Source organism: Erinaceus europaeus, chromosome 1 (genome assembly GCF_950295315.1).
Source record: "Erinaceus europaeus chromosome 1, mEriEur2.1, whole genome shotgun sequence".
NCBI classification, from domain to species: Eukaryota; Metazoa; Chordata; class Mammalia; order Eulipotyphla; family Erinaceidae; genus Erinaceus; species Erinaceus europaeus.
This window is the reverse complement of record NC_080162.1, coordinates 79,526,744-79,553,220: the sequence shown is the minus strand read 5'-3', so window position 1 is coordinate 79,553,220 and position 26,477 is coordinate 79,526,744. Positions and strand designations below refer to the sequence as shown.

The following is a 26,477-nucleotide window of genomic DNA, read 5'->3' as shown; positions in this document are numbered from 1 at the left end:
TGTGTGTGCGTGTGCGTGTGCGTGTGCATGAAGTAGGCCTGCTATAGACAGAAACCTAGGCTGAAAGTAAGAAAATTCTCTCTCATTTGTAGTCCCCCCCATACCCTGATGAGATCCACAGGATCAGCAAGGAACTGTTGAAGGCATGATCATGGTACTAAATTTCTGTGTCTGACACTTTGTTGCTTTACATGCCCTGCTTCATTCAGCCCTTATATGTTCTTACTATTAAGAGGATAGGATTATCTCCACTTTACAGATGAGGGAACCTGACCAAGGTCACTCCACTAGTAAGCAAACAGCTAGGATTCAAAAGCAGGTGTGGCTGACCTCACAGCTTATACAGCCAGTTGCTGTTGCCACAAATCCTCTCTGAAAAGATGTTGGTGAGAATGAGGAAAGAAGGGAAAAAATAAAAACACCATTGACCCATGAACACCTAAAAGACCCCGCTGGCATGGACGCTTTGAGGCTAGTGAACTAGGCAAACAATCGTGGACCCCTCACCCTTGAGGGTGGACGTCCATCAGCACCCACCTTCTTCAGAGAGATCATTCTCTTTGGTCTCCTTGTCCATCTGGCAGCACCAGCCTTCTAGTCGCTCTGTTTCTGCCTGAAGTAGCTTCAAGAACCAGTAGCCATCTCGGCGGCAGGCCCCTGGCTGTGCTGGCTCTGCTGGGGAGCTGGAGGAGGTCTCTAGCCAGGGGTCAGGTGGTGGCAGCGAGGATGCCTCTAAGGCAGGGTCGCTGTTGTCTCCATAGGAGAGGTTGCGCTTGATCTGGGCAATCTTGGGGGCCTGCCGAGGGCCGGCATCGATACTGATGGAGTTGGGGTGCGGGGTACAGTCTGGGAGACTCTTCTCTGATGACTTACAGCTTGAGTCATTAGCATCCTGGGTGTCTGAGTCTGTGTCCCGTCGGGAGGACATGCTGTGAGAGGGGGCGCTGCTCCTGCAGGCAGGGGATGGAATGGGGTGGGGACAGGAAGGAGAGAAAGTCATCAAGACAGGCAGAGACCAGAAGTCACCCGACCTGGACACACGGGAGACAGAGAAACAGATGCATCATCTGCTCACCATGCGCCTGAAGCGGGTCCCCCCAGCGCCTGTCTCATTCTCTGCTCAGCCCTTGCCCCGACCCACCCACACCGCGCGCGCGCGCGCGCGCGCGCGCGCGCACACACACACACACACACACATGGACAAGGTCATAAGGTTGCCTGTTTACTGCAGTGGGGCCAGGAAGACCGCCAACACTAGCATAGCTGAGCCAAGTTTCAGCCCAGCCATTCCCCCCACCCCCACTTCCCTGTGGGCTGATTAGGCTCACAGAGCAAGTGCTCATTTGCCCGCCCCGCCTGCCTGCCCAGCCTCCCATGCTTGGGCCACCGCCCGCATCCCAAACCCAGCTTGGTTATTAGAAATCCAGCAGGGAGAAGTGGGTTAGGGAAAGCAGGAGGAGAAGGCGCAAGAGAGATGAGAGCAGAGGGAGGGGGAGGAGGGGGAGAAGCAGCCACCACCTTTGTGTGACTTACCGCCAGTCGTCCTCTACCTGAACCCCGATGGACTGGAATTTGGTAGCGGGACTGGGTTCCTCTTTTGGCACTGGCTGAATGCAGTCAACCTTATTGAAGGACAACGACAGCAACGGCACGGAGACAAAGACAAAAATAAAAAACAAACACCACACTTGCTGCTGAAATTCACATTAGTGGGACGACGCAAACGGACATGTGGACAGACAGACACAAGGCATGCGGACACTGCACGTGGGCCCGAGGTAGGACCAGGTTAAGCCGGGCACTGCTCATTCGCGCAGAGGCGGGCGGGCAGGTGGGCGGGAGGTGGGATGGGGTGGAGATGACTGGCTTTCCCTACTCTGAGGAGGGTGCCATCACATCGATCGCTTTGGGTCCGTTGTCCTCCGAGAGGTGGGAACCGTTCCTTCTAGTCCTCTCCTTTACACGCATCCGAGAGAGAAAAAAAAGAGGACGACGAAAGAGAAAGAACACACACACACAAAGCCACAGCCGTTATCTGGTGTAGTTGAAGCTGGGGGCTGTTAGGGGGCAAGATCCCTAACCCTAACCCTACAGCTGATGCTTAGGCTGGAGGTGCCTACACTAAGGGCAAACCTTGGACAGCAGCTCTGGATTTGGAAACTGCCACCGAGGCACTAACCTGTAAAGTGCCTGGATAGCATGGGATGCCATCTCTGAAGCTTAATCACCCTGGGCTCAGACTGCTGTCAACACTGGGTAGGCCTGGGGAACAGCAGCAAAGGACCAGGGCCAGAGCCAAGTGCAAAGCTAGCACTCTTTCCCTACACTTCAGTAAGACGGAAGGCAACATGGGAGACACTGATGTCCTGGTTCAGCCTTTCTTTCTCTAGGACCAAGGCAGCCAGGTCACTCCCTTCCATCATGGCTTATGAATGAGCAGTCACAACTGACCGTGGGCTTGAGGCGCCAGGGGTGGGGAGCGGAGTGTCAAGGTATCCTCAGGAGCTGGGAGACTCTCCAGTCTCTTGGCTTTGTGGTAGAAACAGGACCAGAGAGGCCTTTGAGGGGAGGGACTGAGGACCAGATTCCTCCTCACCATGGTGATACAACTGCATTTCTCCTTCACTAGGAGCCAACTCAGGGAAAGCAGCGTCATTGGGTCTCAGGGAGCTGTGATGAGTATGGGGGGGGGGGGTAAGGGTGAATGGAGGGAACCAGAAGCCCAAGCACTAGTCTTTATCCCCATGTAAAGTTCTAGGTGAAGGGAACCAAGGATGGGCATCTCTGTCAGGCCTTTTGGAAAGCTGAGGACATCTGATTTGGCCAATGAGAGGGTGGAGTTATCTTAACAAAGACCTTGAGTGGTCAAGGCCAAGGGTCAGGAACCAGGCTACTTTGTTCTTAAGAAGCCTTTCTGGAGTAGCTGTACAGGGCACAGGCTGGTCCTCTATGATGAAGCCCAGAAACAGGAGTCTTCTGGGGAACCCTCTTCCTGTATATGGAAGGAAAAGGAAGCCCAGAGCTGCCTTCAGGCAGGTGAAGAGGGTAGAAAATCAAACAGGAGCAAGGAACTAGTCAGTAAATCCTCCATTTGGCAACCACTGGTCACCCCCCTCCCTCCCACCCCATGCTCCATATTCCTTTCCAGTGTCACTAACTTGGTCACATCCAACTGCTTAGGGATGGATGGATGGGGAAATGGAGACCCCTTCCAAACCTAGGCCACAAATGTTCACCTCCCCCTAACCCCACTTCCAACACAGAGGGAGGGTACCACCTTCCCTGAGCTCTTGCCCACTGTAGCCATCCTCCCTCCCTGCCCTCAGTCCGGAGGTCCAGACAGGCAGGGAGAATCCTCTCACTCTGGATTTACAGCAACTCTTAAGACATTTCAAGGCCCAGGTTTTCCCCAGTTCAGCCAACAGAAGACAGACTGCTGGTGTCAGGTGCAAGCAGGAGGTGCAAGGAAGCAGTGGAGAAGCCGACATGCTGCCTTTTGAGGGGTTACTCGCCTTGGCCATTGAGCCATGGGGAACTATCTGCCTGCATCCTTTCCCATGGAGGGAAGCATGGGGACCAATGTCAAACTTCTCAATTAGACATGGGCCTTGTGCCTCGAGCCACCTACCTGTCCCCAAGGCCCGAGAGGGCTCTGGGCAAAGTATCCCTCGAGCAACCCCTGTGACTCAAGGGCCCTGGGTCTCGGGTCCCTGGCCCATCGGCTCGTATGTTCCACGCTGCTCCCGCCGCCAAGCGGGGCTGTGGTCTCCGCACCTGAGCTGACCTTGGATTAAAGAACTGTTAGGCCAGTCCCGCCTCCCACACATCGGCTGGCAAGGTAAAGTTAAAGGGTGGAGTGGACAGACAGACAGTGGACAGGCAAACAGAGACAGGAGATGGCTGGCTGAGTGTAACTACATTCACTGGGTCAACCCCTTTGAGGAGCAGGGACACGTGCCCATGGCTGCAGACTCTGGAGGAAGGCGTGGCTATGGCTAGAATTTGGTTCACGCACTTAGGGCCGACTCCCCTAAACAGACAAAACCATCTTTGTCTAGGAGACCTAAATGGCCTCCACCAGATGTAATTACACACAGGCAGGTGTACGGAGCGGGCAAAGGACACAGAATGCAAAAGGGGTCCCTACTTGTATTCCTATAGATGATAGTTTCCTTTTTGGGATGGCCTCAGGGTGGGACTCAGAGCTGGTCAATGTCCCTTGTTCACTCTTCAGAGCTGCATGTTTTGGGGGTGGCTCGGGGGCTTCTGAGGCTGGGATGATTCCGCCCCGTGTCACGCTGGGTGGTCGGGTACTGCTGTCCAGGCTGTCTGATGAGTTGCTTAGGCCTGACTGGCTCGTCACCTCACTCTTGTGGTCCTGGCTATCCAGGTAGGTGTCCTGGGCAGACTCAGTACTGCTCTGTACGGTGACTGAAATGAACGGCTTTGACGTGGTACGTGGAGGGACCGGTGGTGGGGTCTTCTTATATGCCACTAGGCATGATGAACCTGTAGGTGGGTAAGAAGAAAGCAGGAGAGAAGGTGAGGCCCCTAACTCTTAAGCCATTTTCTAAGTATGAGGCCCTAGTTGACCTGGCCCTAGCTCTAGTCTCAATCATTTTCACCGTGAAGATTTCTACAGCAGGAGAATGGGGTCAGACCCAGCTGTGACCAAGACAGATATAGGTAGGCCCTGCCTACACTCAAGCTAAGTCAAGACCAAGTCTAGTAGAAAAAGGCAACAGATACCACGGGTTAGACCGTGAGGCTTATGGTGCCATAGTGTGAGATAGAGCCTGACCAGGGAGGGCAATGATAGAGCAGAGGTCTGGGCAACTAAGGACTAGCTAACTTTGTTTTCTTTAAGCTCAAAGAAAGCTACTGCTCCCCTGGTCTCTTCCTTTGACCCCAATGTCTCTGTTTCCTCTCTTGAATAACACACTCTTCAGGGTCCAGCTAACCTCCTTTCCCCTTCATCTTGTATTCGCACCACCACCCCTTGTGACTCCATCATGCCTAGTCTGGGGACCAAGATCTTCCATTAGTGGGGGTTAAGGTCACCTCTATTCTTAGCCTGGCCAGGGGCTAACAACAGCAGAGGCACTGAAGAGCAAAGGCCCACAGCTGGTTTCTTCAGTGCCAAACTTTCTGTATAAGATCTAAGATAGGAAAGCCAAAGCAACTTGCTGTGAGGGGCTGGATCAGATCCAATAGCCTTTCTCAGCATCTTAACTCCAAATGCCCTTCCCTAGTGAGGACTGAAACAAGCTTCTTCCCTGGCCCTGACCTAGGCTAAGAGTGGAATCCAGATGTGTTATTTTAAGCACTGGCTTCAAGGTTCTGTCAATTAAGGTGGTAGTGAAAAAAGTCAAAGGAAGGAAACCTATAGAGCAAGTCCCAGTGCCATGAGCAAGGCACAGCAGAATTCATCCAGCCACCTTTCTGAGATGTCACTACACAAACCAGTCCAAATGGCTAAAATAAAAAGCAATGACAATAGGGAATGCTGACGAGGATGTGCTGAGACTCAAATCACTCAGATGTGACTGGCAAGAAAAAATGACATGATCTCCCTGAAAAGAGCTTGGCAAGTTTCTTTTTCAAAAGCTAACATGTGGGACATGCAGAAATAGCAAGCTAACATGTGGGAGCCGGGCAGTGGTGCACCAGGTTAAGTGCACATAGTACAAAGTGCAAGGACCCACAGAAGGATACTGGTTTGAGGCCTGGGCTTCTCACCTGCAGGGGGTGGGTGGTGGGTGGTGGTGGTGTCACTTCACAAACGGTGAAGCAGGGTTGCAGGTGCCAATATTTCTATTTCTTTCTCTATCTCCGCTTCCTCTCTCAATTTCTCTCTATCCTATCCAATAAAAAAAATAAGTAAATAATTTTGTTTTTTAAAAAAATGAGAAAAAATGGCCTCCAGGAGCAGTGGATTCATAGTGCAGGCACTGAGCCCCAGCAATAATCTCAGAGGGGAAAAAATGCAATTACCACAACTGCAACTGCACTCTTGGGCATTTATTCCTTGCAATTATAACATGCTACAGGTTGAGTACCATGGCACACCAGGTAGAGTACACAAGTTATCATAGGTGAGGACCTGGCTTCAAGCCTCTGGTTCCCTCATTCAGGGGGAGAGGCTTTACAAGCAGTGGAGCAGCATTGCAGGACACAGTTTAGCAAAAAAAATTAAAAAAACAAAACTATAAGTATTAATAAAAAACTAGCACATGAATGCTCATGGCAACTTTATCTTGAATAGCTCCAAACTGGAAACAACTTAGATGTTCTAGACCAGGACATATTACTCAGCAATGAGGAGATATGAATCACTGGCACATACAAGAACTTGTATGAACCTCAAGCAAGTTAGGCTGAGAGAAAAAAACCAGTCCCAAGAAGTTACATACCGTATGGTTCTATTTACGTAACATTCCTGAAATGACCTAATTACAGAAATGAGAACAGATTAATGGTTGGGGGAGGAGACCAGAGGAACAGGAGGATGGGGGGAGAGTATGGCTATGGAAAGGCAACAAGAAGGATCACTGTGTACTGACTATTGGGAAAATTCTGCATCTTGACTGGTGATGGGTACACAAAGCTATACATGTGATGGAATTGCACAGAGCTTAGTACACACAAGCGAGTAAGTGAAAATAGTGGAATCTGAGTAAGACAGGAGGCTGTATCTATGTAAATATTCTAACATTATTCTAGTTATGTGGTATTTTACCACTGAAGGAAACTGGGTAAAGTATTACTATACTGATTTCTTTTTTTTTTATTAGGAGGTTAATGTTTTACAGATAACAGTAAATACGTTTGTATATGCATAACATTTCTCAGTTTTCTACATAAGAATATACCAAATGGGTTGTATTGTTATACTAATTTCTTATAATTGCTTATAAACTACAATGACCAAAATTTTAAAAATTAACTTAAAAAACCCATCCAACTACTCATTCATTCAATAGATATTAAGCCAGGCCCTGTACTGGATTCCAGGAATGTTAGGAGCCCTAATCAGTAAAGAGACAATCATGAATTGACTGCTTCAATATTAACAGTTGCCACAAAGGCAAAGGCCAAGGCTGGGAGCAGGTCTTGTGCCTGACCTAGTCTGGAGAGGTGATAAGGCGCTCTGGGAACTCAGAGCCTGGACCATTTGATTCCCGGTGCTCATAATTTCCCATTCCTACTTAGGCCTAGAGAAAAATTCATGAGTCCCCCAGACAGAGTAGCTACAGTTTCTGACTCCTAACCTGAGGGGGGTAGAAGCAGAACAAAGGCAGCTGGGCAGGCAGGAGGCACAGATTCAGTTAGTAGGGGAATAATTTCCAATGTACTGCTGTGTGGGAGAAGGGACTGTCTGCTTAGGGAAGATGAGCTCATGTGTTCAGCTGGCACTAAGGCCACAGGCTGACCGCCAAAAGCTGAGTGTTTACTGAGCTTGCTCAGCAGCTTTGTGGTTCTGTAATTTAAGCCTCACAGTGACTCCATGAGGTGGGGCTGTGATTATTATACCCACTTTGAAGAGGAGGCAGACAAGGCTCAGGAAAGTTAGAGAACTCATCCAGAGCTGACAGTACTAAGTGGCAATGCTTCTGTTTGGCTGTCGACCTCACTCTGCTCCCCAGATCTTGGGCTTCACTGGTCACTGTGCCCCCAGCACTCTGTTACAAACTCTGGAGCCTGTCTGGAAGGGACATACTAAGTTGAGATCTGATGCTGGAGAAGGAAAGACCTAGACAACAGACAAAGAGAGATCTGACCTTCAGGCCCTGGAAATGCTTCATGTAAGGCTTTACCCCAGCTCTGGACCTTTCAGTATTCTCATCCTTTCAGTTGGGGGCGGGGGGGCTTCTAATTTGATAATCTCATACTATCTTCACAAAGTCCCTGACTTTTTCAAAGCACCTTCTCTTTTATTCCTTATTCAAGGATCGGTGTGGCACCTCCTATCATTGTAACTGATCTCTGGTCACCACTGCACGGACGCCTACCATTTGAGCGTCATGCCTTTGATGGTAAGGAGCTGGACACCTGAAGGTAGCAGGGATCCAGACAAGCCTGAGCTCTGATTCTAGCTCTGCCATTTACCAGTTGTGTGGCCCCAGGGAGTGGTTATATCATAGAGATTAAGGCCTAAATATCTCCAAGGAAGTAGGGCTTTGGTGGAATTTTCTGCCTTAGAGAGGAAGAGTCAAACTCTAATCTTTTAGGGTAGCTTGACTTCTCTAAGGGGGGGGGGGGGGCGGACTATTATACATGGGTGGGGTAAAGTGAGAGAAGTTTGAGCTTGCCTTAAGTCTGGCTGAAGCTCTGTGACCCCAGTTAGGGTGTCTGAGGGATCTATGTGGAAGAAGTACCCTTAGTGGACAAAACTGGGCCCCCTAGAGTCAGAGACCCTAAGGACTGATCTTCCAGCTTCTCTCAGGGCTGTCTAGACCCAAAGTCCTGTTGAGGTACATTTAGAGGCTCTTATTCCTGGCAGTCACTCACCAGAGGGAAAGTGAACTAGAAGCCAGGCCAGGTATGATAAGAGGAAAAGTGAACTCATCTTAGACTCTGTCTCCTGGGGCACTCACAGCCAGATAAGCAGTGTGATCAGCAGACAGGATTTCGGGCCTCTGGGAACCAGGCATCTCTTTATCTAAAGCATTGCTCCCCTCCTTCCATATACATTTTCTCTCCAGGGCAGAGGGGTAGAACCGGAGTATATGGGACAGCTCTTATTTCACAAGCAAGAAACGCCAGGCCAACACATGCTCACACGTTCTTTCCTCCTAGAAACCTCTCAGCTCTTCACACATCGGCATCCTGACTGCAGCTACTCTCCTATCACTCAGGATCTGTTAGAGCTCCTATCACTTCTGTCATCAGCTCATGCAGGGATTTACTTGTGATGATTATGGGGGCAGGAAGCTGGGGGAGACTGTCTTGGCAAAGCAGGTCATATCCCAGGCTCAGGGTAAAACCTCAACCACAGCAAAATTCTTAACAAATATTTGAATGAGAAAATGAACTCCATTCTCTCAGCTGCCAAGTTATGATTATTTGGCCATAGGGAATCTATCCAAGGTTCTAGTCCCCTCCCAAATATGGAGCCCTTCTACTTGGCCCCTGCATCCCCCCCAAAACCCCCTCCCCAGCATCAACTCCTGCCCTCCCAACCCCTTTTCCAGTTTCAGAGAACCAATGCACTGTTTCCCAAACACACCACACTCTATCCACTGCGCCTCCTCCCAGGCCCCACACCACACTCTAGATCATGCATCAAGCCTTTGCACATGCACTTCTTTCTGCCAGAGCCCCTCCTCTTCATGCATGCCCCTCATGCTTCATGTCCTCATGCCAGTCGGCCACCCCCAGTTCTTTCTGGCCCAGAGTATGTTCCTTGCCTTCCTCTGGATCAGTTGGAACATTCAGAGCTGTGGCCATGCCCTAGACTAAGAACATGCCCAATGGTACATAACTATCCTTTGCTAATTAAATTTTAGAGGGAGGCAAGTACCCAATGATCTAAGATGCAAGACCTGGCCTGTCTGTATCCTTCAGGATATAACTGTGGCCCTTTCTGCCCTGGGGAGACACTCGTCTTTTATAATTTACAACATAAAATGTAGCTCTAACTATGTCCATTCTGGAAAATTTCATATGTGCCAGGGAAGCAAGAGTTTGAGCATGCCTCTAGTGTATCTGACGGCTCATCCTCATGCAGTGTCAAAAATCCTGAGTGAGGAAGGCACCCACTGAGCCACAGCAGTGTGCGCACCCAGGGCCACTGCCCCTAAACACATGCAAGGCCATGCAGGGGCCTCATGCCAAGGCTCAGGCAGGAGCCAGCTGTGTGATGCCTCTTCTGTGCAGCCTACCCCAGGCTCCAGACACCCAGCCCAACCTCCTTGTCCTCACTGCACTAAGTTCTTGCTTTTTGTAAGTAGAAGGTCTCTTTGTCTTTGTTCTGCCTCCTGAGTCTAGATTTTAGCCAGCAAACTTTAATGTATAGAGTCAGAATGAAGTTATTTCTGCATTCCACTGTTTACTGTCAAGATGATCAAACAGCTTAAGACTCTCAGAGGAGTGATTTTGACTCCAACTGAGAGAGACCCAGAAACACAGTAATGCCTGTGAGTGCCTTGGACTTAGTCTTGAGACCCAGCAGTCCTCATGCAGGGGGGTGGGGGTGGGGCGGGAAGGACAAGCCATATGAGTCTTGCAGCAGGCTTTACAGAAGGGGCAGACCCTCCTAAATTTTCTTTGTGGGATCTGTCAGGCTTAGGAAAGAGATTGTCAGGAGGCTCTATAAGGCCTATGTCATTCCCTCTCACACCTGAGTAACTATCATGCCACAAAGCTTTGTAGGGCAACTATGTGTGTGCTATGGTAAAAATGAACTCAAGGCTCCCATTTACCTAGCCTCAAACTGCTACCTCCTTCTCTGTCTTTCTTCAGAGGTGGGAAAGTTTCAAATGGGAATTCTAGGTCAGGATCAGGGACAGACTGTCCTCTTCAGAGCCTCACTCCAACTGACAGTCCATGTAAACCGCACATGACTATGAGTCAGTCTGGAAGTCTTAACAGTTAACAACATCAAACTTAATCGCAAGCTCCAGTCAGAGGAGCTGGCACCACAAGGTCTTCCCAAGCCATTCTAGGACCACTGCTCTGTACAGTCAGGCACTTCCTAACTGCTTCTCCCACCTTTCCCTTCTTCCCCTGGTGGAGTCAGTTTCCTCTAGACTTCCCATCTGCTCCTCTCTGCCTGCCCACCGCCACCCCCCCACACACCCTCCCCAGCTTCCTATCTTGCCCTTCTTGTCCCTCTTCCATCCCATCCAACAACTTGAGGGATCCAACCATGACCTGAAGGGTTCAACTGCTTTATTTGAACCTTCAGTGGTATCACAACCAACCCCGTGGACTTGGGATACACCTTTCAATGAGGAGCCTCTGGACTTAGTACCTGCCTCAGACTACAAAGTCCATGGGAACCAAGATTTCACAAGGTGGGGATGGGGGCACTGGGGAACTCAGGGAGCCTGGCCCTGTTCTCAGAGACTTGTTCAGGATATATTCCTATTAGTAACAGCTCAGTGTTAACAATCGACCTGACTGAGCTCTGCCAGGGCCAGGGCTGAGCAAGTGCTTCAGATATTGTCAATTGGGTGGAGGGTAGATAGCATAGTGGTTATGCAAACAGACTCTCATGCCTGAGGCTCCAACGTCCCAGGTTCAATCCCCCGCACCACCATAAGCCAGAACTGAACAGTGTTTTGGTGAAAAAAAAAAAAAAAATATATATATACATATACTGTCATTCCCCATTATTCATCATCTGGTGTCATCAAATTCAACTACTCACTAAAATATGTATCCCTCTTATCCTACAATCTTGTTAATCATTATTAAATCACTAATAAAAACTTATAAACCTAAAATCAGTATTAAGTCACTGGCAAAAATGTGCAGAGACTGAAATTTTGAGTTGGTTAAGCAGAGATTCCTAACAGACTGAGCTAGGTGATGCTCCCAATACTGTCAACAAGTTATCTTTTTCTGGTCTACTTATTGCAACTTCTATGCTTCTTGTTGGTGACTCTGTTGTTTAAAATGGCTCCCAAGCATACTACTAAAAAGCACTTTCTAGTACTGTTCCTAAGTACAAGTGAGTTGTGATTTGTCTCACAGAGAAAAAAATATGTAACAGATAAATAATCCACTCCCCACCACAGGAAAAAATATCGATAGAGCTTGGTGTCCACACAATGACTGCCACTCCTGGTGGCCACTTTCCCCCCTTCTTTTTCTTTCTATAGAGGTTGAAACTAGGCAGAGGGTGGGGGTGGGGGCTGGATAGACACCTGCAGCGCTGCGCCACTACGCATGAAGCTTCCCACTTGCAGGTGGGGACCAAGGACTTGAACCTGGTTCTTCACACATGGTAATACATGTGCTCTATCTACTTGGTGTACCACCACCCGGACTCTATTTATAGGTTATGAGAGAGAATAAAAGAAGGGAAGGAATAGACTCCTGTAACTTCTGTTACCAGGGTTTTTAGAAGGATGGAGTAAGTAATCACCTCCCCAGGGACATCCATGGGACCTTTTAGTAAGACATTAAGGCTGATCACATCTCGAAAGATGAGTAAGTGTCACTGAGAGGCAAAGACTTTCAGGGCCTCCAGATGAAGGGATCCTCTGAGAGCCAAGGAGCACGGCAGTGAAGACCAAGGCACAAGGTAGATGCACACAGGGCACTCAGCCTGAAAAGGTGAAATTCCAGTGAGTTGGTGGAGGAATGACAAGGACCAAGGTCAAGAGGTCTAAGAGAAGGCTACTTTCCAGGCTTCTTGGGGTCACCTGAGCAATGGGAACGTAAGTATCTTCCTCCTGCCTGTGAGATGCCTCAGAAAGCTCCCCCCCCCCCCCCCAACTAGACTGTGGTCAGATTTTATAGTTCAAAGACCTATAGTCAGCAGCTGCAAGGTACCTCAATAGCCCAATAGGCAATATCAAGAGAAGCGTGTCTAGAATAAACTGGAATCCTCTATTTCTCCCACATCTTTACTCTCCCAGGAGGGGATTCCACACACTCAGTTACACACTCTAGAAACCTGGGAATTCCTACCTTTCTCCTCCACCACAAAAGCACAGAGCACACAGACCTGCTTCTACATCCCCCTGCCCACCAGCCTCCTATTCTACTCTCTACTCTGGTCTCCCTGCTTTTTCTATAGCTTAAGCTTATAATTAGTCTCCAAACAGCAGCCCGAGGAATTAAAAAAAAAAACACAACATATTCTTTGTTGCTTTTGCCAGGGTCACCACTGGAGCTAGGTAACTGCACAATGCTACCGGTCTGAGAGGCCTTTTTTTTTCTTTTCTCTAGATTGGGGGATAGGGAAAAGACACTACAGCATCGCTCCACTGCACATGAAGCTTCCTCCCTTAGAGACACTGCCATGTGGTGCTCCAGCCCCAGGTCCTTGAGCATGGTAGTAACACATGCGCTCTACTGGGTGAGTCATCTGCTCATCTGCTGGCCTCTCTTTTTTTTTTTTTTGCCTCCAGGGTTATCACTGGGACTCAGTGTCTGCACTATGAATTAATTCACTGCTCCTGGAGGCTATTTTTTCCCTTTTGTTGCCCTTGTTGTTTATTGTTATTATTATTGTTATTGCTGTTGTTGTTGGATAGGACAGAGAGAAATCGAGGAGGAGATGACAGAGAGGGGGAGAGAAAGATAGACATCTGCAGCACTGCTTTACCATTTCTGAAGCTTTCCCTCTGCAAGTAGGGACCAGGGGCTTGAACCTGCATCCTTGCACACTGTAATGTGTTTTTAACCAGGTGCGCCACTGCCTGGCCCCCTGGCCCCTCTATATGTACTTGTCTTTATTAAAGAGTCTGGAGCACCACACAACTTTGGCAAATGAGTTGCCAATATGAATACTAAGGTCTCTTTGGTCCAAGGCTGAGGAACTTTTCAAAAGAACAAATTGGGTTACTTCCCTTAATAAAGTTCTTCCAAGGCTCCCCACTCTTTACTTGTCATCTTGGCTTACAAAGAGGAACTGGTCTCTACCTACACCTACCTTTTCCAGACTCAGTTCCAGCCTCTTTTCTTTGCTCATTCCATTCCAGTCATATTAGCCCCTGCAATTCCTCAACTACTTCAAGCATGCACCCACCTCTGAACCTACTATCCCCTGTCTGAAATGACCACCACTCACCTCTTTCTTTGCAGAACTACTAACCATTCTGCTTTCAAGTCTTGGCTCAGGTAACACATTCTCAACAAGGAGCTCCCTGACCACTCTTATCACTGTGGTTCTTTCTCTGAGGATCATAATTACATCATTTAAACACTGATCAACTTTTTAATTTATTAATCTTTACCCTTTGTCTTTCCTACCAGATATGGTTTCTGAGAATTCATCTAATAAAGTTTCCTGAGAATGGGTTCTCAGGCCCAATAATCTGACTAGGCTTAATCAGTGTCTTGTTGAATGAATGAACAGGTGGGTAAACTGAGGCTCCAGGAAGCAGAATGTCTTACTCCTAACTTTGAAGTGTCACCTAATACCTTGGTTTCGAACCCTTTCAAGACACACACACACACCCACACCATAATCTCACAGTAGGTAGAACCTTGAGCAAATCTGCTTGAAGTTGAATAGTAAGGTCATAGGAACGAAAGCTCAACAAATTCTTAAGCACTGAGTATCAAAAATTGTTTGAGAAATAACCACTTCTGAAAAAATGTTTCCAAAGTAAGCAGACATCCAGCAACATTTTCCTGCCAAGGTGCATCATGTACACAGACTTAAAAAGAATCATTACCAAGGGACTGGGTGGTAGTGCATGTGTTAGAATCTGGTTTCAAGCCCCTGGTTCCTACCTGCAGAGCGAAGGCTTCATGAGTTATGAAGAAGCAGTGCTGTAAGTCTTTCTCCCACCCTCCCTCATCCCCTTTCCATTCTCCCCTCAATTTCTATGTCATTACTAAGCAAGTCTGGGTCAGGTGCCACCTTGCTCCAGACACAGGCCTAAGACAGGAGATAGGTATCACTGGTATTTTACAGATAAGAGAATAGACTTTTCACTTTTTTTTCCCTCCAGGGTTATCACTGGGCTTGGTGCCTGTACTACAAATCCACTGCTCCTGGAATCCATTTTTCCCATTTTGTTGCCCTTGTTGTTGTTGTTACTCTGTTGTTGTAGTTGGATAGGACAGGGAGAAATCAAGAGAGGAGGGGAAGATAGAGAGGGGGAGAGGAAGACAGACACCTGCAGACCTGCTTCACCACTTGTGAAGTGACTGTCCTGTAGGTGGGGAGCTGGGGGTTCGAACCAAGATCCTTGTGCAGGTACTTGTGCTTTGTGCCATGTGCGCTTAACGGCTGTGCTATCGCCTGGCCCCCAACTTTTTACTGGCAACAGCAGATTGTTTACCCTGCACAGGATTTGGTCCTTTCTGGGCCTTAGTTTCCCCTGATGTAAATCAAGTGGGTTGGTCTTGAAGGGTAGGGAACATAAGTTCAAATGTCTACAGGAAACCCTTCCAGTCCACAGCTACCATGCAGACACTTGGGTCCAACACTGTTAGAGCAGCCAAACAAGTGAGAAAAGTCAGAAATTTGGACTTAAAATTTTATTTATTTTTAAATATTTAATTATTTACCCTTTTGTTGCCCTTGTTTTATTGTTGTAGTTATTATTGTTGTTATTGATGTTGTCACTGTTGGATAGAACAGAGAAATGGCGAGAGGAGAGGAAGACAGAGAGGGGGAGAGAAAGATAGACACCTGCAGACCTGCTTCACCGCCTGTGAAGTGACTCCCCTGCAGGTGGGGAGCTGGAGGCTTGAACCGGGATTCTTACACCGGTCCTTGAGCTTTGCGCCACCTGCGCTTAACCCACTGTGCTACCGCCGACTCCCAGGTTAAAAATTTTTTAAGTCCAGGGAGTCAGGTAGTAGCGCAACAGGTTAAGCACATGTGGCGTGAAGCACAAGGACTGGCATAAGAATCCCGGTTCGAGCCCCCAGCTCCCCACCTGCAGGGGAGTCACTTCACAGGCAGTGAAGCAGGTCTGCAGGTGTCTTTCTCTCCCCCTCTCTGTCTTTCTCTCCTCTCGCCATTTCTCTCTGTCCTATCCAAAAATATCAATAACAACAACAATAAAAAAAATTTAAACCTCTGAATTACTAAATGGAATTAGTTAACTCAAAACTTAAAATAACACTGTGTAGCTAGATGTCTGCCAACTAATGTGGCCTTTCACACATAAGTTTGCTACTACTGGGGCAGATGTTCCCAAACCTCCTTGCTCTGCTCCCCCTGCTTCTCAGGGAGCCTGTCAATAAGAGCCTCTCTCTTGGAAAGGTAGGCACCTCAATGGGAACCACAAAACTGAGGCAGCCAGAGGGTCTCAGGTCTGACTGGCTGAAAAACAGAAAAAGCCCTTTCTGATTGGCAGGCCAGGTTTGGTTTCAGACTCTTGGCTCCACATCACACAGGTGTTGTAAGAGCACAGATGGCTGCCCCCTAGACCCCTGCCATGGGCCTGGAGTAGCTGCCCGAGAGGAACCTGATCAGTTGCCAGGCAACATCCTTCACCCCTTCCAGAGACAGCTGCCCCTTAGAGACATCATTCACACCCCAGTCAAGGTTCTGTCCAGGGCAGAGGGGCTAGAGGAAGGGGTTAACAGCAGTGTCCTCTAGATGGACTCATAATTCAGGTCACCTGATTCCCAAGTTTATTGATCTACTGATCAGGAAACTTCACAAGTTCCAGGCCCTCTCTCACTGACTGAGGGTTGGTCAGGACTGGCCTAGTGTGAAGCTCTTTAATAAGTTCAGCAGGCCTGCCGCTCTTATTTCCACAGGAAAAAAAAGAAGCTGAGGCTGAGAGAGAAGTGAATAGCCTAGTTATGTGGAAAAGCCAGAACTGGAGCTCAGGTTTTCTGACTCCAGAGCCAGCTCACTAGCCACTACACTCTATCACGCTGCTCAGAGCTGGAGTCCGGTGCCTCCTCACTGGGGCCTGGCTATGTGTGACCCCGTCAGGTCAGTTCCTCAGTCAAGGTCTAGATGAGTCCCTATCCTGGGGTCCTGAAGCAGGGATTGACGGTTTCCTGAGTGGGTTAGGCAATGGCAGTCTTTGGGACAGGGCTATGGTGTATCCTTTAATGAACGCATCCCTTTTTATACAAAAGAACCTGGGTTCAAGCCCCTGATGGCCACCTGCATAATGAGGAATGAAACAGTACAGTGAGTGTGTGTGTCTCTCCCCTCTCAATTTCTCTCTGTCCCATCAAATAAAAGAAAAAAATACTGAAAAATTCCTCAAGATAGTGGAGTCTATATATAGCAAACCTACAGCCAACATCATACTCAATGGTGAAAAATTGGAAGCATTTCCCCTCAGATCAGGTACTAGACAGGGCTGCCCACTATCACCATTACTATTCAACATAGTGTTGGAAGTTCTTGCCATAGCAATCAGGCAGAAGCAAGGAATTAAAGGGATACAAGAAATAGAAAAAGACACAAAGAAGTGGAAAGATATTCCACGATTATGGGTTGGAAAAATTAACGTCATCAAAATGAATATACTAACCAGAACCATATAAAATTTAATGCTATCCCAATCAAGATCCCAACCACATTTTTTTAGGAGAATAGAACAAATGCTACAAATGTTTATCTGGAACCAGAGAAGACCTAGAATTGCTAAAACAATCTTGAGAAGAAAGAACAGAACTTGAGGCATCACATTCCCAGATCTCAAATTGTATTATAGGGCCATTGTCAGCAAAACTGCTTGGTACAGAACATGAATAGACACACTGACCAGTGGAATAGAATTGAGAGCCCAGAAGTAAGCCCCCACACCTATGGACATCTAATCTTTGACAAAGGTGCCCAGACTACTAAATGGGGAAAGATGAGACTCTTCAACAAATGGTGTTGGAAAAAATGGGTTGAAATATGCAGAAGAGTGGTCTGGGAGGTGGCACAGTGGATAAAGCCTTAGATTCTCAAGCATGAGGTCACGAGTTCAATCCCCAGCAGCACATGTACCAAAGTGATGTCTGGTTCTTTCTCTCTCTCTCTCCTCCTATTTTTCTCATTAATAAATTAAAAAAAAAAACATGCAGAAGAATGAAACTGAACCACTATATTTCACCAAACACAAAAGTAAATTCCAAGTGGATCAAGAACCTGGATGTTAGATCAGAAACTATCAGATATTCCCCACCTGCAGGGGAGTGAGTCGCTTCACAGGCGGCGAAACAAGTCTGCAGGTGTCTATCTTTCTCTCCCCTTCTGTCTTCCCTTCCTCTCTGGATTTCTCTGTCCTATCCAACAATAATAACAGCAATGGCAACAATAACAATGGCAATAAAATGGGAAAAATGGCCTTCAGAAGCAGTGGATTCATACATAGTGCAGGCACCGAGGCCCAGCGATAACCCTCAGGGGAAAGAAAAAAAAAAAAAGGCAAACCAGTAGCCCAGCTTCAGAAAAGGCACCTTACCCTGTCATTAATGACTGCTGTCCACTGTGCTTCCCCCTCCAGTTATGTGATCCCAGACACTCCAACCCCCTTACTAGAAGTAACAGAATCTCTTTCCAGCTTAGCTAAGTCTCAAAGAGAGGAGAGACAGTATGATTTGTTCCAGGTTACTGAATGTTACGGTGCTGGGATTGAAACCAGGAAGTGGAGCTTCCACATTCCAGGGCTAAAGGCATCCTAGGAGACAGCAATTCCGGTGGACACCTAAAGAGGTCTGGAGAAGGCTTTCTGAAGTTCACTTAGCTCCAGGTCCCTCAGAACAGTTCCACTCCCCCCCCACCCCCCATGGAGTTCACACACAGGTAACTGGAAACCTTCTACACTGGAAACTTCTACACTAATTCAACTTCCTCATAGAACAAGGGAGCCAAGAATCAGAAAGGCAAATACACTTCCTGGGGAATCAGGTGGCAAAACAGGGATCCTTGCAGGGGCTCTTTAAGGATTTCCTGCACCTCCCACCCCTACCCCCAAAAAGGGAAAATGCCTAGAGAAGCACCCATCTACTACTGCGCCCCTCTTCTTTCAAGTCCCTGGCCAGGTTCCTCAGAAATATCATGCTGTTTCTCAAAATTATTTCCATCACTATTGTAACAGTATCCAGCTCTCAACCACTCTGTGTTTAGAATCTGCCACAAGTGTTTTATTTGTCCTCAGAGACCCACATGCAGAGTCTGCACTGCCAGCTGCTGTGCTCAGAGGTCCCTGAGCTACCCCACAGACACCTTATTACACTCACTCCTGGGAGTCCAAGTTTTAAAGAAATGCTTGCTTCCAAGTTGTGGTTATTGAATTATGATTTTTTTCATCCTATATGAAAGCTGTAACTACTAGTAGGGGGTGTTGATGAGTAAAAGATGGATAAAGTTACAGGGCTTCTACGGCTCTTTATTTGTGCAAAGATTTAACATTACTCAAGTCTGTCTGGTCTGGTGGCCAAGTGGGGGATGGAGAATGCAAGATCTGGCATTCCAAATACTCTTTGGCTGTTCATATGCTGGTTCTAGCATATGGACCTCATTGTTGCCTTTCCAAAGCCTTACAACCCCAGAATCCCAGTCTGGGAAGCACTACATAGAAAGAGCCTCAAAATCACCACCCTTACTTGTGGAGGGCTGATGTCAAACCCTGGTGATGAGTCACAAAAGCCTGGCACTTTATAAGTTGTTGCAGGCCTCTGTCCAGTGTGCAAAGCCAGAAACCACCAGGCACCGTACACCTCGATTGCTGGCCCCTTTCATCATTCTGAATGACCAAGCGGATCCCAGAATAGAAAGACAATGTTAGTAGGCTCATTCACTGTGCCCAGACTGACAGGTGGTATATCAGGTGACATAATCAGGAGCCAAGAAACCCAGGCAATTGAGATGGGATGAAAAGAATAGTGCAGAACTGAATGGGGAAAACCACGAGTTCAGTTCAGTTCAAGTCAGCACCAGCAATGCTGTCTGCCTCAGCGCCAGGCCTCTGGGCATGTTCCCTGTTCTCTCCCCCAGACTGATCAAGGGAAACCTTCAGATTTTTCAGGCTGGAAACCTCCAAGCATGTATAGAGGCACCTACCTACAGCTGAGCCCTTCCTTCTCCTGTCCTTGATCAGATGATCAGAGTCCACCCAAATAGCATGCTACTGAAGATGGAGACATAGGAAGGGGTACGGCCTTGTCTTCAGATCTTATATTAAGATAGTTTGGGGTCCCAATTAAGAAAATTACACAAGAATGCAGCACATGAGGGAAAAGGCCTCAGTAGCTGTAGCTGACCATAGACACCGAGGATGTGCTAACAGATCAGGTGCAGGGCCAGGAGGTGGCAGCCCCACTGAATCTGAATAATAATGTGGATACTGTTGGTACTGTTACTGGACACTGCCACATGGGAGTCAGCTGAAAAGAGGGAAATCTGTATGGGGAGAAGCTGCAGACCCACCCCATTACAACATGTGCCTATTTACAAAGGGGAAGCCTTGCACTGGGGCCTGGGTAGGTGCTAGCACCATGACAAGCAAACTGTCCTCAAAAAGTTCACAATCAAGTTTGGGGGCGGTGATGAAATGCCCCCTTAACTGACAAGGCATAGCCACATGGAGCACAATCTGAGAAGGCCTGGGTCTAGCTGAACAGGAGAGCTGTGAGACCCATGTGCACCCATGACAGTCCTCATCTAACAATAGGGAGGATCTGGAGAGACTGGGAATGGTGGTCTGGAAAGGAGAGGTGACTCAGAAAGATAAGTTCACTGTCTTCCAATACTGAAAAGACTGCCACTTATTCAGTGGTCCCTGACAGTTTCACTACAAGAGAGGAGATGGGGGATGGGGAAAACGTAGCCTGTCAAGTGGCAGCTGATTTAGTTTCTATAAGTTTGTACTTTTGGGGCCAGTCTGTGGCACACCTAGTAAAGTGTACACATTTTAACAAGCAAGAGCACCAGGAGGGGGGAGTTTCAAGTCCCCTACCTGTAGTGGAGAAACTTCACAAGCGGTGCAACAGTGCTGTAGGTAGCTGTGCCTCTCCATTTTTTAAAAAATATTTTACTTATTCTTAATAAGAGAAAGGGAGAGGGAGAGACTCCAGAGCACTTCTCAGTTCTGGCTTATGGCGGTGCTCAGGACTGAACCTGGGACCTCAGAGCTTCAGGCATTAAAGTCTTTTGCAGAACCATTATGCGGTTTCCCTCTCCCTCTATTTCTATGATGAAATGAAAATGAAGGAGGAAGAGGAAGAGGAGAAAAAAATGGCCACTGGGAACAGTGGAGTTGTTGTGCAGGCACCAAGCTCCAGCAATAATCACTTTAGAAAGAAAAGAAAGGAAGAAAGAGAATTAGGTTGTGCCTTTTCTTTCTTTTAAAATTTTTTCATATTTATTTATTTATTTTTCTTTTGTTGCCCTTGTTGGTTTTTATTGTGGTTGTAGTCATTATTGTTGTTTTGTTAATGTCATTCGTTGTTGGATAGGACAAGAGAGAAATGGAGAGAGGAGGGGAAGACAGAGAGGGGGAGAGAAAGATAGACACCTGCAGACCTGCTTCTCCGCCTGTGAAGCGACTCTACTGCAGGTGGGGAGCCTGCAAAGGGCTCGAACCCAGATCCTTACCACAGTGCTTTGCGCCACGTGCGCTTAACCCACTGCATTACCGCCCCACCCCTAGATTGTGCTTTTTCAGCAGAGCTGCCTAGGTGGCAGCCAGCTAGAGTGGACACGGGCATCATGACACTAGGGAGGGAACTTTAGCCCCTGTGGGTGTGACCTTTCAGATTCCTTCCAGGCCTGAGATGTTTGTTCTTTCTTTGCCCTCCTACTTTACACCAAGTTCTGAATATAACATCAGACTTCATTCTTGTATATGTGTGACATTCCAAGTGCAAACTTCCCCTTCAGAGAATTGTTACTAATAAGCAGAGAAGACAGAGAAGAATGTTCATAGAGCTCAGCTACAAAGGAGATGACTGATGTGAGGACTAACACTAGGGCCTGGGACAGGGCCTGAAATGCTGTCTGGCAGCACAGAGCCCCCATATAAGATGATAAACTCATCCATAGAACACAAGTTTGGACAGTAGCAATAACAACAATAATAACAACAGGAGTCAGGCGGTAGTGCAGCAGGTTAAGCGCAGGTGGCGCAAAGCACAAGGACGGGCTTAAGGATCCCGGTTCCAGCCCCCAGCTCCCCACCTGCAGGGGAGTCGCTTCACAAGCCATGAAGCAGGTCTGCAGGTGTCTGTCTTTCTCTCCCTCTGTCTTCCCCTCCTTTCTCCATTTCTCTCTGTCCTATCCAACAATGACATCAATAACAACAACAATAATAACTACAACAATAAAACAACAAAGGGAATAAATAAATATTTTTTTTAAATCTTAACAACAACAACAAGGGTAACAAAATGGGAAAAATGGCCTCCAGGAGCTACAGTAGGTTGTAGCGCAGGCACCAAGCCCCAGCGATAACTCTGGAGGCAAAAATCAAACAAAGAACAACAACAACAACAACAACAACAACAACAACAACAAAACCACGTTTGTCTAACCAGCCTCTATTCCCAAATCCTTGATGCCGAGTTTCAGAGCCTATAGGTTAGGAGTTCCTAAGTGTGGGTTCCGGTTCCAAAACTTAACTTACTTTATGACTTGGGAGACTATTTAAGGTAATACTGGCTTGTACCATTCACTGTTCTAGGACTTTGGTGACAGTCTTCTGAAAACTGAAGTGGAAAAGGGTTTGGTGAGTGAGGAGCAGCCTTTAATCTAACTTGAACTGCTAATTACTCCTTAGAGCAGCGGTTAGGGGAAGAAGTGGGAGGTCATATCCCTTCAGGGGGCTGGGTCAGAAAGCTCAGCACCCTGCCTGAAGATCCACAGCTGTCCACCCTCTCCATGCTACACCTGCCTTGTTGCTACAGTATTTTAGGGCAATGGCCCTAGGATCCAAACACTGAGAACAGTTCTGATATTTAGGCAGTGACTGGCATCACTGCTTCACCTAGTACTCATCTAGCCTCTCTTCAGGTCAACACATTTTATGTTCTGTTTCCAGGTGTTTCCACCAATTGATCCTTACTTTCTCTCTCTCCCTCTCCCTCCCTTCCTTCCTCTCAATCTCTCTGCACCCCCCCTCCCTGGCTAACTCTCAGGCTCCTGTCTAGATTCTCCTCATGGCTCAACACCCCAACACTCCACATTTAGACTTGCCACAAACCCTTGCCACTGCTTTTTTAAAAAATTTTTTATGGGCCTGTTTTCTGTAACATATAAATATATTAATTGCTGGGACATTACTTGTTTATTTTATTTTTATGTATTACTTATTATTGAATGGAGACAGAGAAATTGAGAGGGGGAGGGAGATAGAGACACCTGCCCTGCTTCATCACCTGTGAAGCTTTCCCCTAGGTGGGGACTAGGGGCTTGAACCTGGGTCCCTATGCGCTATAATGTGTGCTTAGCCAGATGCGCCACTGCCTGCCTCCCCTGCCCCCCTTTACTTTTCTGCCTCTTTTAGGCCCTGAGCTCATGATCCACCCCACCCTCATTCCCCCGCTAAGATAGGGATCATGTGGTCATCATATGGTGGCATCCAGAAGAATACATGCAAATGTTTACTGACACTTTCATAAGGTAGGACCCTATTGCTGTCTTTGCCCCAAAGTGGCATAGGATCACATGACCCTCCCCATGGAAGACAGAGAACAGTAAGTAGACTCCATGTTTAAGTTTCCAAGGTCATAGGTTCAATCTCCAGCACCACCCTAAACCAGAGCTGAGCAAAAAATGGACTTAACAAGCAGAAAACAGAGACACAGGGACATGTTGTGACTACAGGCTTTCCCCCTCATACCCATATCCCTCTTATTTTCTCGCAACAATCTCTAAAATCACAAATAGTGCTTTTAGTGAAGATCTCTTCAAAAGAACACTCATCTCTGAGAAGGGCACCAGACTCCACAACCTGTCTGCAGAATCCTGGAACAGTGTTAGGACACTATTAAGGGTTGGCCAAATATTAGCAGCTAATAGTCACAGCTACTGATATTTATTGCTCAAGAATCAGTTGACTATTGTAATGGTTCAGTCACTCATTATCTGTGGTCCTCACACACACAGTGGGGAGAAGGCAATGGGAAGCTGTTTTACTGGCACAGAGATCCATTTCTGTAACTTCCAACAAGGAAATGTTTTCATCCTCTCCCCTTATGCTGTTGAGGAAGTTGAGGCTCAGGAAAGCTGCAGAGTTTGCTTGTATCACACAGCAAGTCAATGTTCTATCTGCTCAGTAAGTGCAAATTTTATAGGTTCCAATCTCCAGAATTCAACCTTCACAAGTAATAAAAATACAAGCTCACTAACATGAAAGACTGATGCAGACATCTCTACAAAACTTACATGCTGAAGAATGGTAAGGTACGTTCTCTCTGTTCTGCTGGCAGAATCTGCCTAAAGTACACTTTTACAAAGACCTCAAGCCCAAGGCAGTGTCCCAAAATGCAGCTGAAGGAAATGGCCTTTACCTTGACAACTTCTACCTCTCCAGGAAATGTGCTGCCCTGGTGTTTTTTTTTCCCCACACACATACTGATCACCTCCCAGGCTTTGGGTTGTCCTGCCATACCCTCTCCTGCATTCACAAAGAGACCTGTGACATCACTGGTCCCTCAAACAGTCCCTTCCCCTCCAGGGACTGCCACTTATCTGTATAAGCTGGGAACTGCACTTGTTTGGGGATGGCACAGGTACAGAAGGATCCTAAGGCTGTGCCAGATCTCAGTGGTAGTGCTGACTAGTGTTGTCTGCCCTTGGTCTAGTATGGAAAATGATTATCAGCTGTAAGGTAGTAACAGTCTCTAAGCAAGAAATGCTGTTAGGATTCTATTCCCATGATGCAGATTTGCTGTTCTTGTTTCCTTCTCTCTCTCTCTCTCTCTCTCTCTCTCTCTCTTTTTGCCTCCAGGGTTATTGCTGGGGCTCGGTGCCTGCACTATGAATCCACTGCTCCTGGTGGCCAGTTTCTTTTCTTGTTTTTGTTGCCCTTGTTATTATTGTTATTGTTGTTGTTGGATAGGACAGAGAGAAATTGAGAGAGGAAGGGAAGGCAGAGGGGGGAGAGAAAGATAGACACCTGCAGATCTGCTTCACTGCCTGTGAAGCGACCCCCCTGCAGGTCAGGAGCCGGAGGCTCAAACCGGGATCCTTGTGGCAGTCTGTGCGCTTCATGCCATGTACGCTTAACTTGCTGTGCCACCGCCTGGCCCCCTGTTCTTGTTTCTCCACCAAAACCTTTACCACATATCCTTCTATCAGAGTTTCTGAGGCAGTACTTTAAAATTTAAAATACTAGTGAATTTAGTTCAACAAATTTCAGTTTAACTTTGTAACAATTATAAATAAACCTGTTAAGTTTTTCTGGACAATGCCAGCATTTTGATTAAAAAAAAAAAACAAGTAAATTTCTTACTGATGGCAACTAAATGGTGTCTGTAGCATCTTTGTCATAGCAGATTCCATCCATTCACTATACTTTCCAACTGAATTGTTCTACATACAAGTACATATTTTTAATGTTGTCTGTCTTCAGCTATCTCTGTACATTTGCTATTAAAATCGATTAAACTATAAAATCCAGTGAGAGGGGAAAACAGCCATCTGTTTCAGTCTCTTATCCTTTGAAAAACTGACCAATAAAGCATTCTAAACAGCTGCAGTTTGTAGTGTTAGGCTAGCTGGGTATCAGTCAATTTGGTTGTTTATAAATGCTAGACTGCCTTGGGAATGAATATATATGCGTGAGTGTCCATGTCTGTCTGCGCTCCCCTACCCCCCAGCACTACCATGAACCTCAGATCTTTGGTGCCTCAAAACGCCACTTTTTCAGTCTCTGCTCTGACTGTAAAACAAGGATCAGGAGTCCTGTTTCCCTTGCAGTTAACCACAACTGAACACTGACCTAGGACTCACAAGGCCACAGTAGTCCCTCACTGATTCTGAGATATACAAACGACAGTATTATCCATTTCTATGGGAAGAAAGCTGAAAATGAGAGGGATGGAGGACTTGTTCCAAGTCTGACAACAATGCTAACTGAGGAATTATGCTGGGATCCTATGATCCACAGTTCTGTCCATCTCACAGTCTGGCCTTGCTGTGGTCAAGTCCTATGCACCACTTGCAGGGCTTGGAACCAGGGCTGCCTCTGAGGAAAACCTCCCAGGAGATGATCAGCCTTTTAACAATCCTGCTGGAATACTGCCATGTAAAAACTGACGTTGAATGAAATGAAGTTGAAGAACTAATCACCACCAAAAGAGTTCATTATCTACAGTCATCACCTACTTTCTCTAAAAACAAACAAACAAAAAAAAAACTTTAAAAAATGAACTAGTAAGTGAAGTACTCAGAGTGATTAAATTCAGATATATGGAAAATACAATGATGGTTCCAGGGTCAGTGGGGAGGAGGGAATGGGAAGTTGCTTAATTGGTACAGAGTTCCACTTCTGCAAGATGGAAAACATTCTAGAGATGGGTAGTGATGTTTTGTTTTGAGAACATTTTCATTTCTTCTATTTTTTTCATTTGTGAGACTATAAGTTAGTGAGAGTGTATATTAACACCATTCCCACCACCAAAGGTTGGTCCCCCCCCCCCCTCCCAGTGAACTGAACATCCACTCTCATCCTCCACTCAGAGATTTTTACTTTGGTGCCATACTTCAAACTCAGTCAGATTCTGCTCCCCCCCCCCCCCAACCCTTTCTGTTCTTCTTTTTCAACTTCTGTTTATGAGTGGGATTATCCCATACTTGTCTTTGTCTTTCTGACTTATCTCACTTAACATAATCCCTTCTACCTCCATCCATTTCTTCTATTTTTTAAGATAACAACAGA

General features: G+C 47.0%; 1 protein-coding gene and 1 long non-coding RNA gene across 12 annotated transcripts in view; one reads left to right on the top strand and one right to left on the bottom strand.

Moving 5' to 3' along the window:
- LOC132538068 (uncharacterized) overlaps positions 1 to 8,244 on the top strand; it is an 89,494-nt gene extending 81,250 nt beyond the window's left edge. The window contains exons 4-5 of the long non-coding RNA XR_009549478.1: positions 7,647 to 7,805; positions 7,951 to 8,244. This is a non-coding gene — a long non-coding RNA (uncharacterized LOC132538068). The remainder of the gene's footprint in view (positions 1 to 7,646; positions 7,806 to 7,950) is intronic.
- The window catches only part of DLGAP4 (DLG associated protein 4), a 234,834-nt gene that overhangs the window by 24,533 nt on the left and 183,824 nt on the right, over positions 1 to 26,477 (bottom strand). For 5 of the 11 annotated variants that reach the window (XM_060189392.1, XM_060189379.1, XM_060189436.1 and 2 more), the window contains 3 exons: positions 4,148 to 4,509; positions 1,534 to 1,622; positions 538 to 950 (listed from right to left, as the gene is read on the bottom strand). In XM_060189392.1, coding sequence (XP_060045375.1) covers positions 538 to 950; positions 1,534 to 1,622; positions 4,148 to 4,509 — 864 coding nt within the window. Of the gene's footprint in view, positions 1 to 537; positions 951 to 1,533; positions 1,623 to 1,876; positions 1,957 to 4,147; positions 4,510 to 6,413; positions 6,450 to 8,597; positions 8,728 to 26,477 lie in introns of those variants that run through there. The other 6 variants (XM_060189405.1, XM_060189420.1, XM_060189413.1 and 3 more) reach the window with 4 other exon arrangements.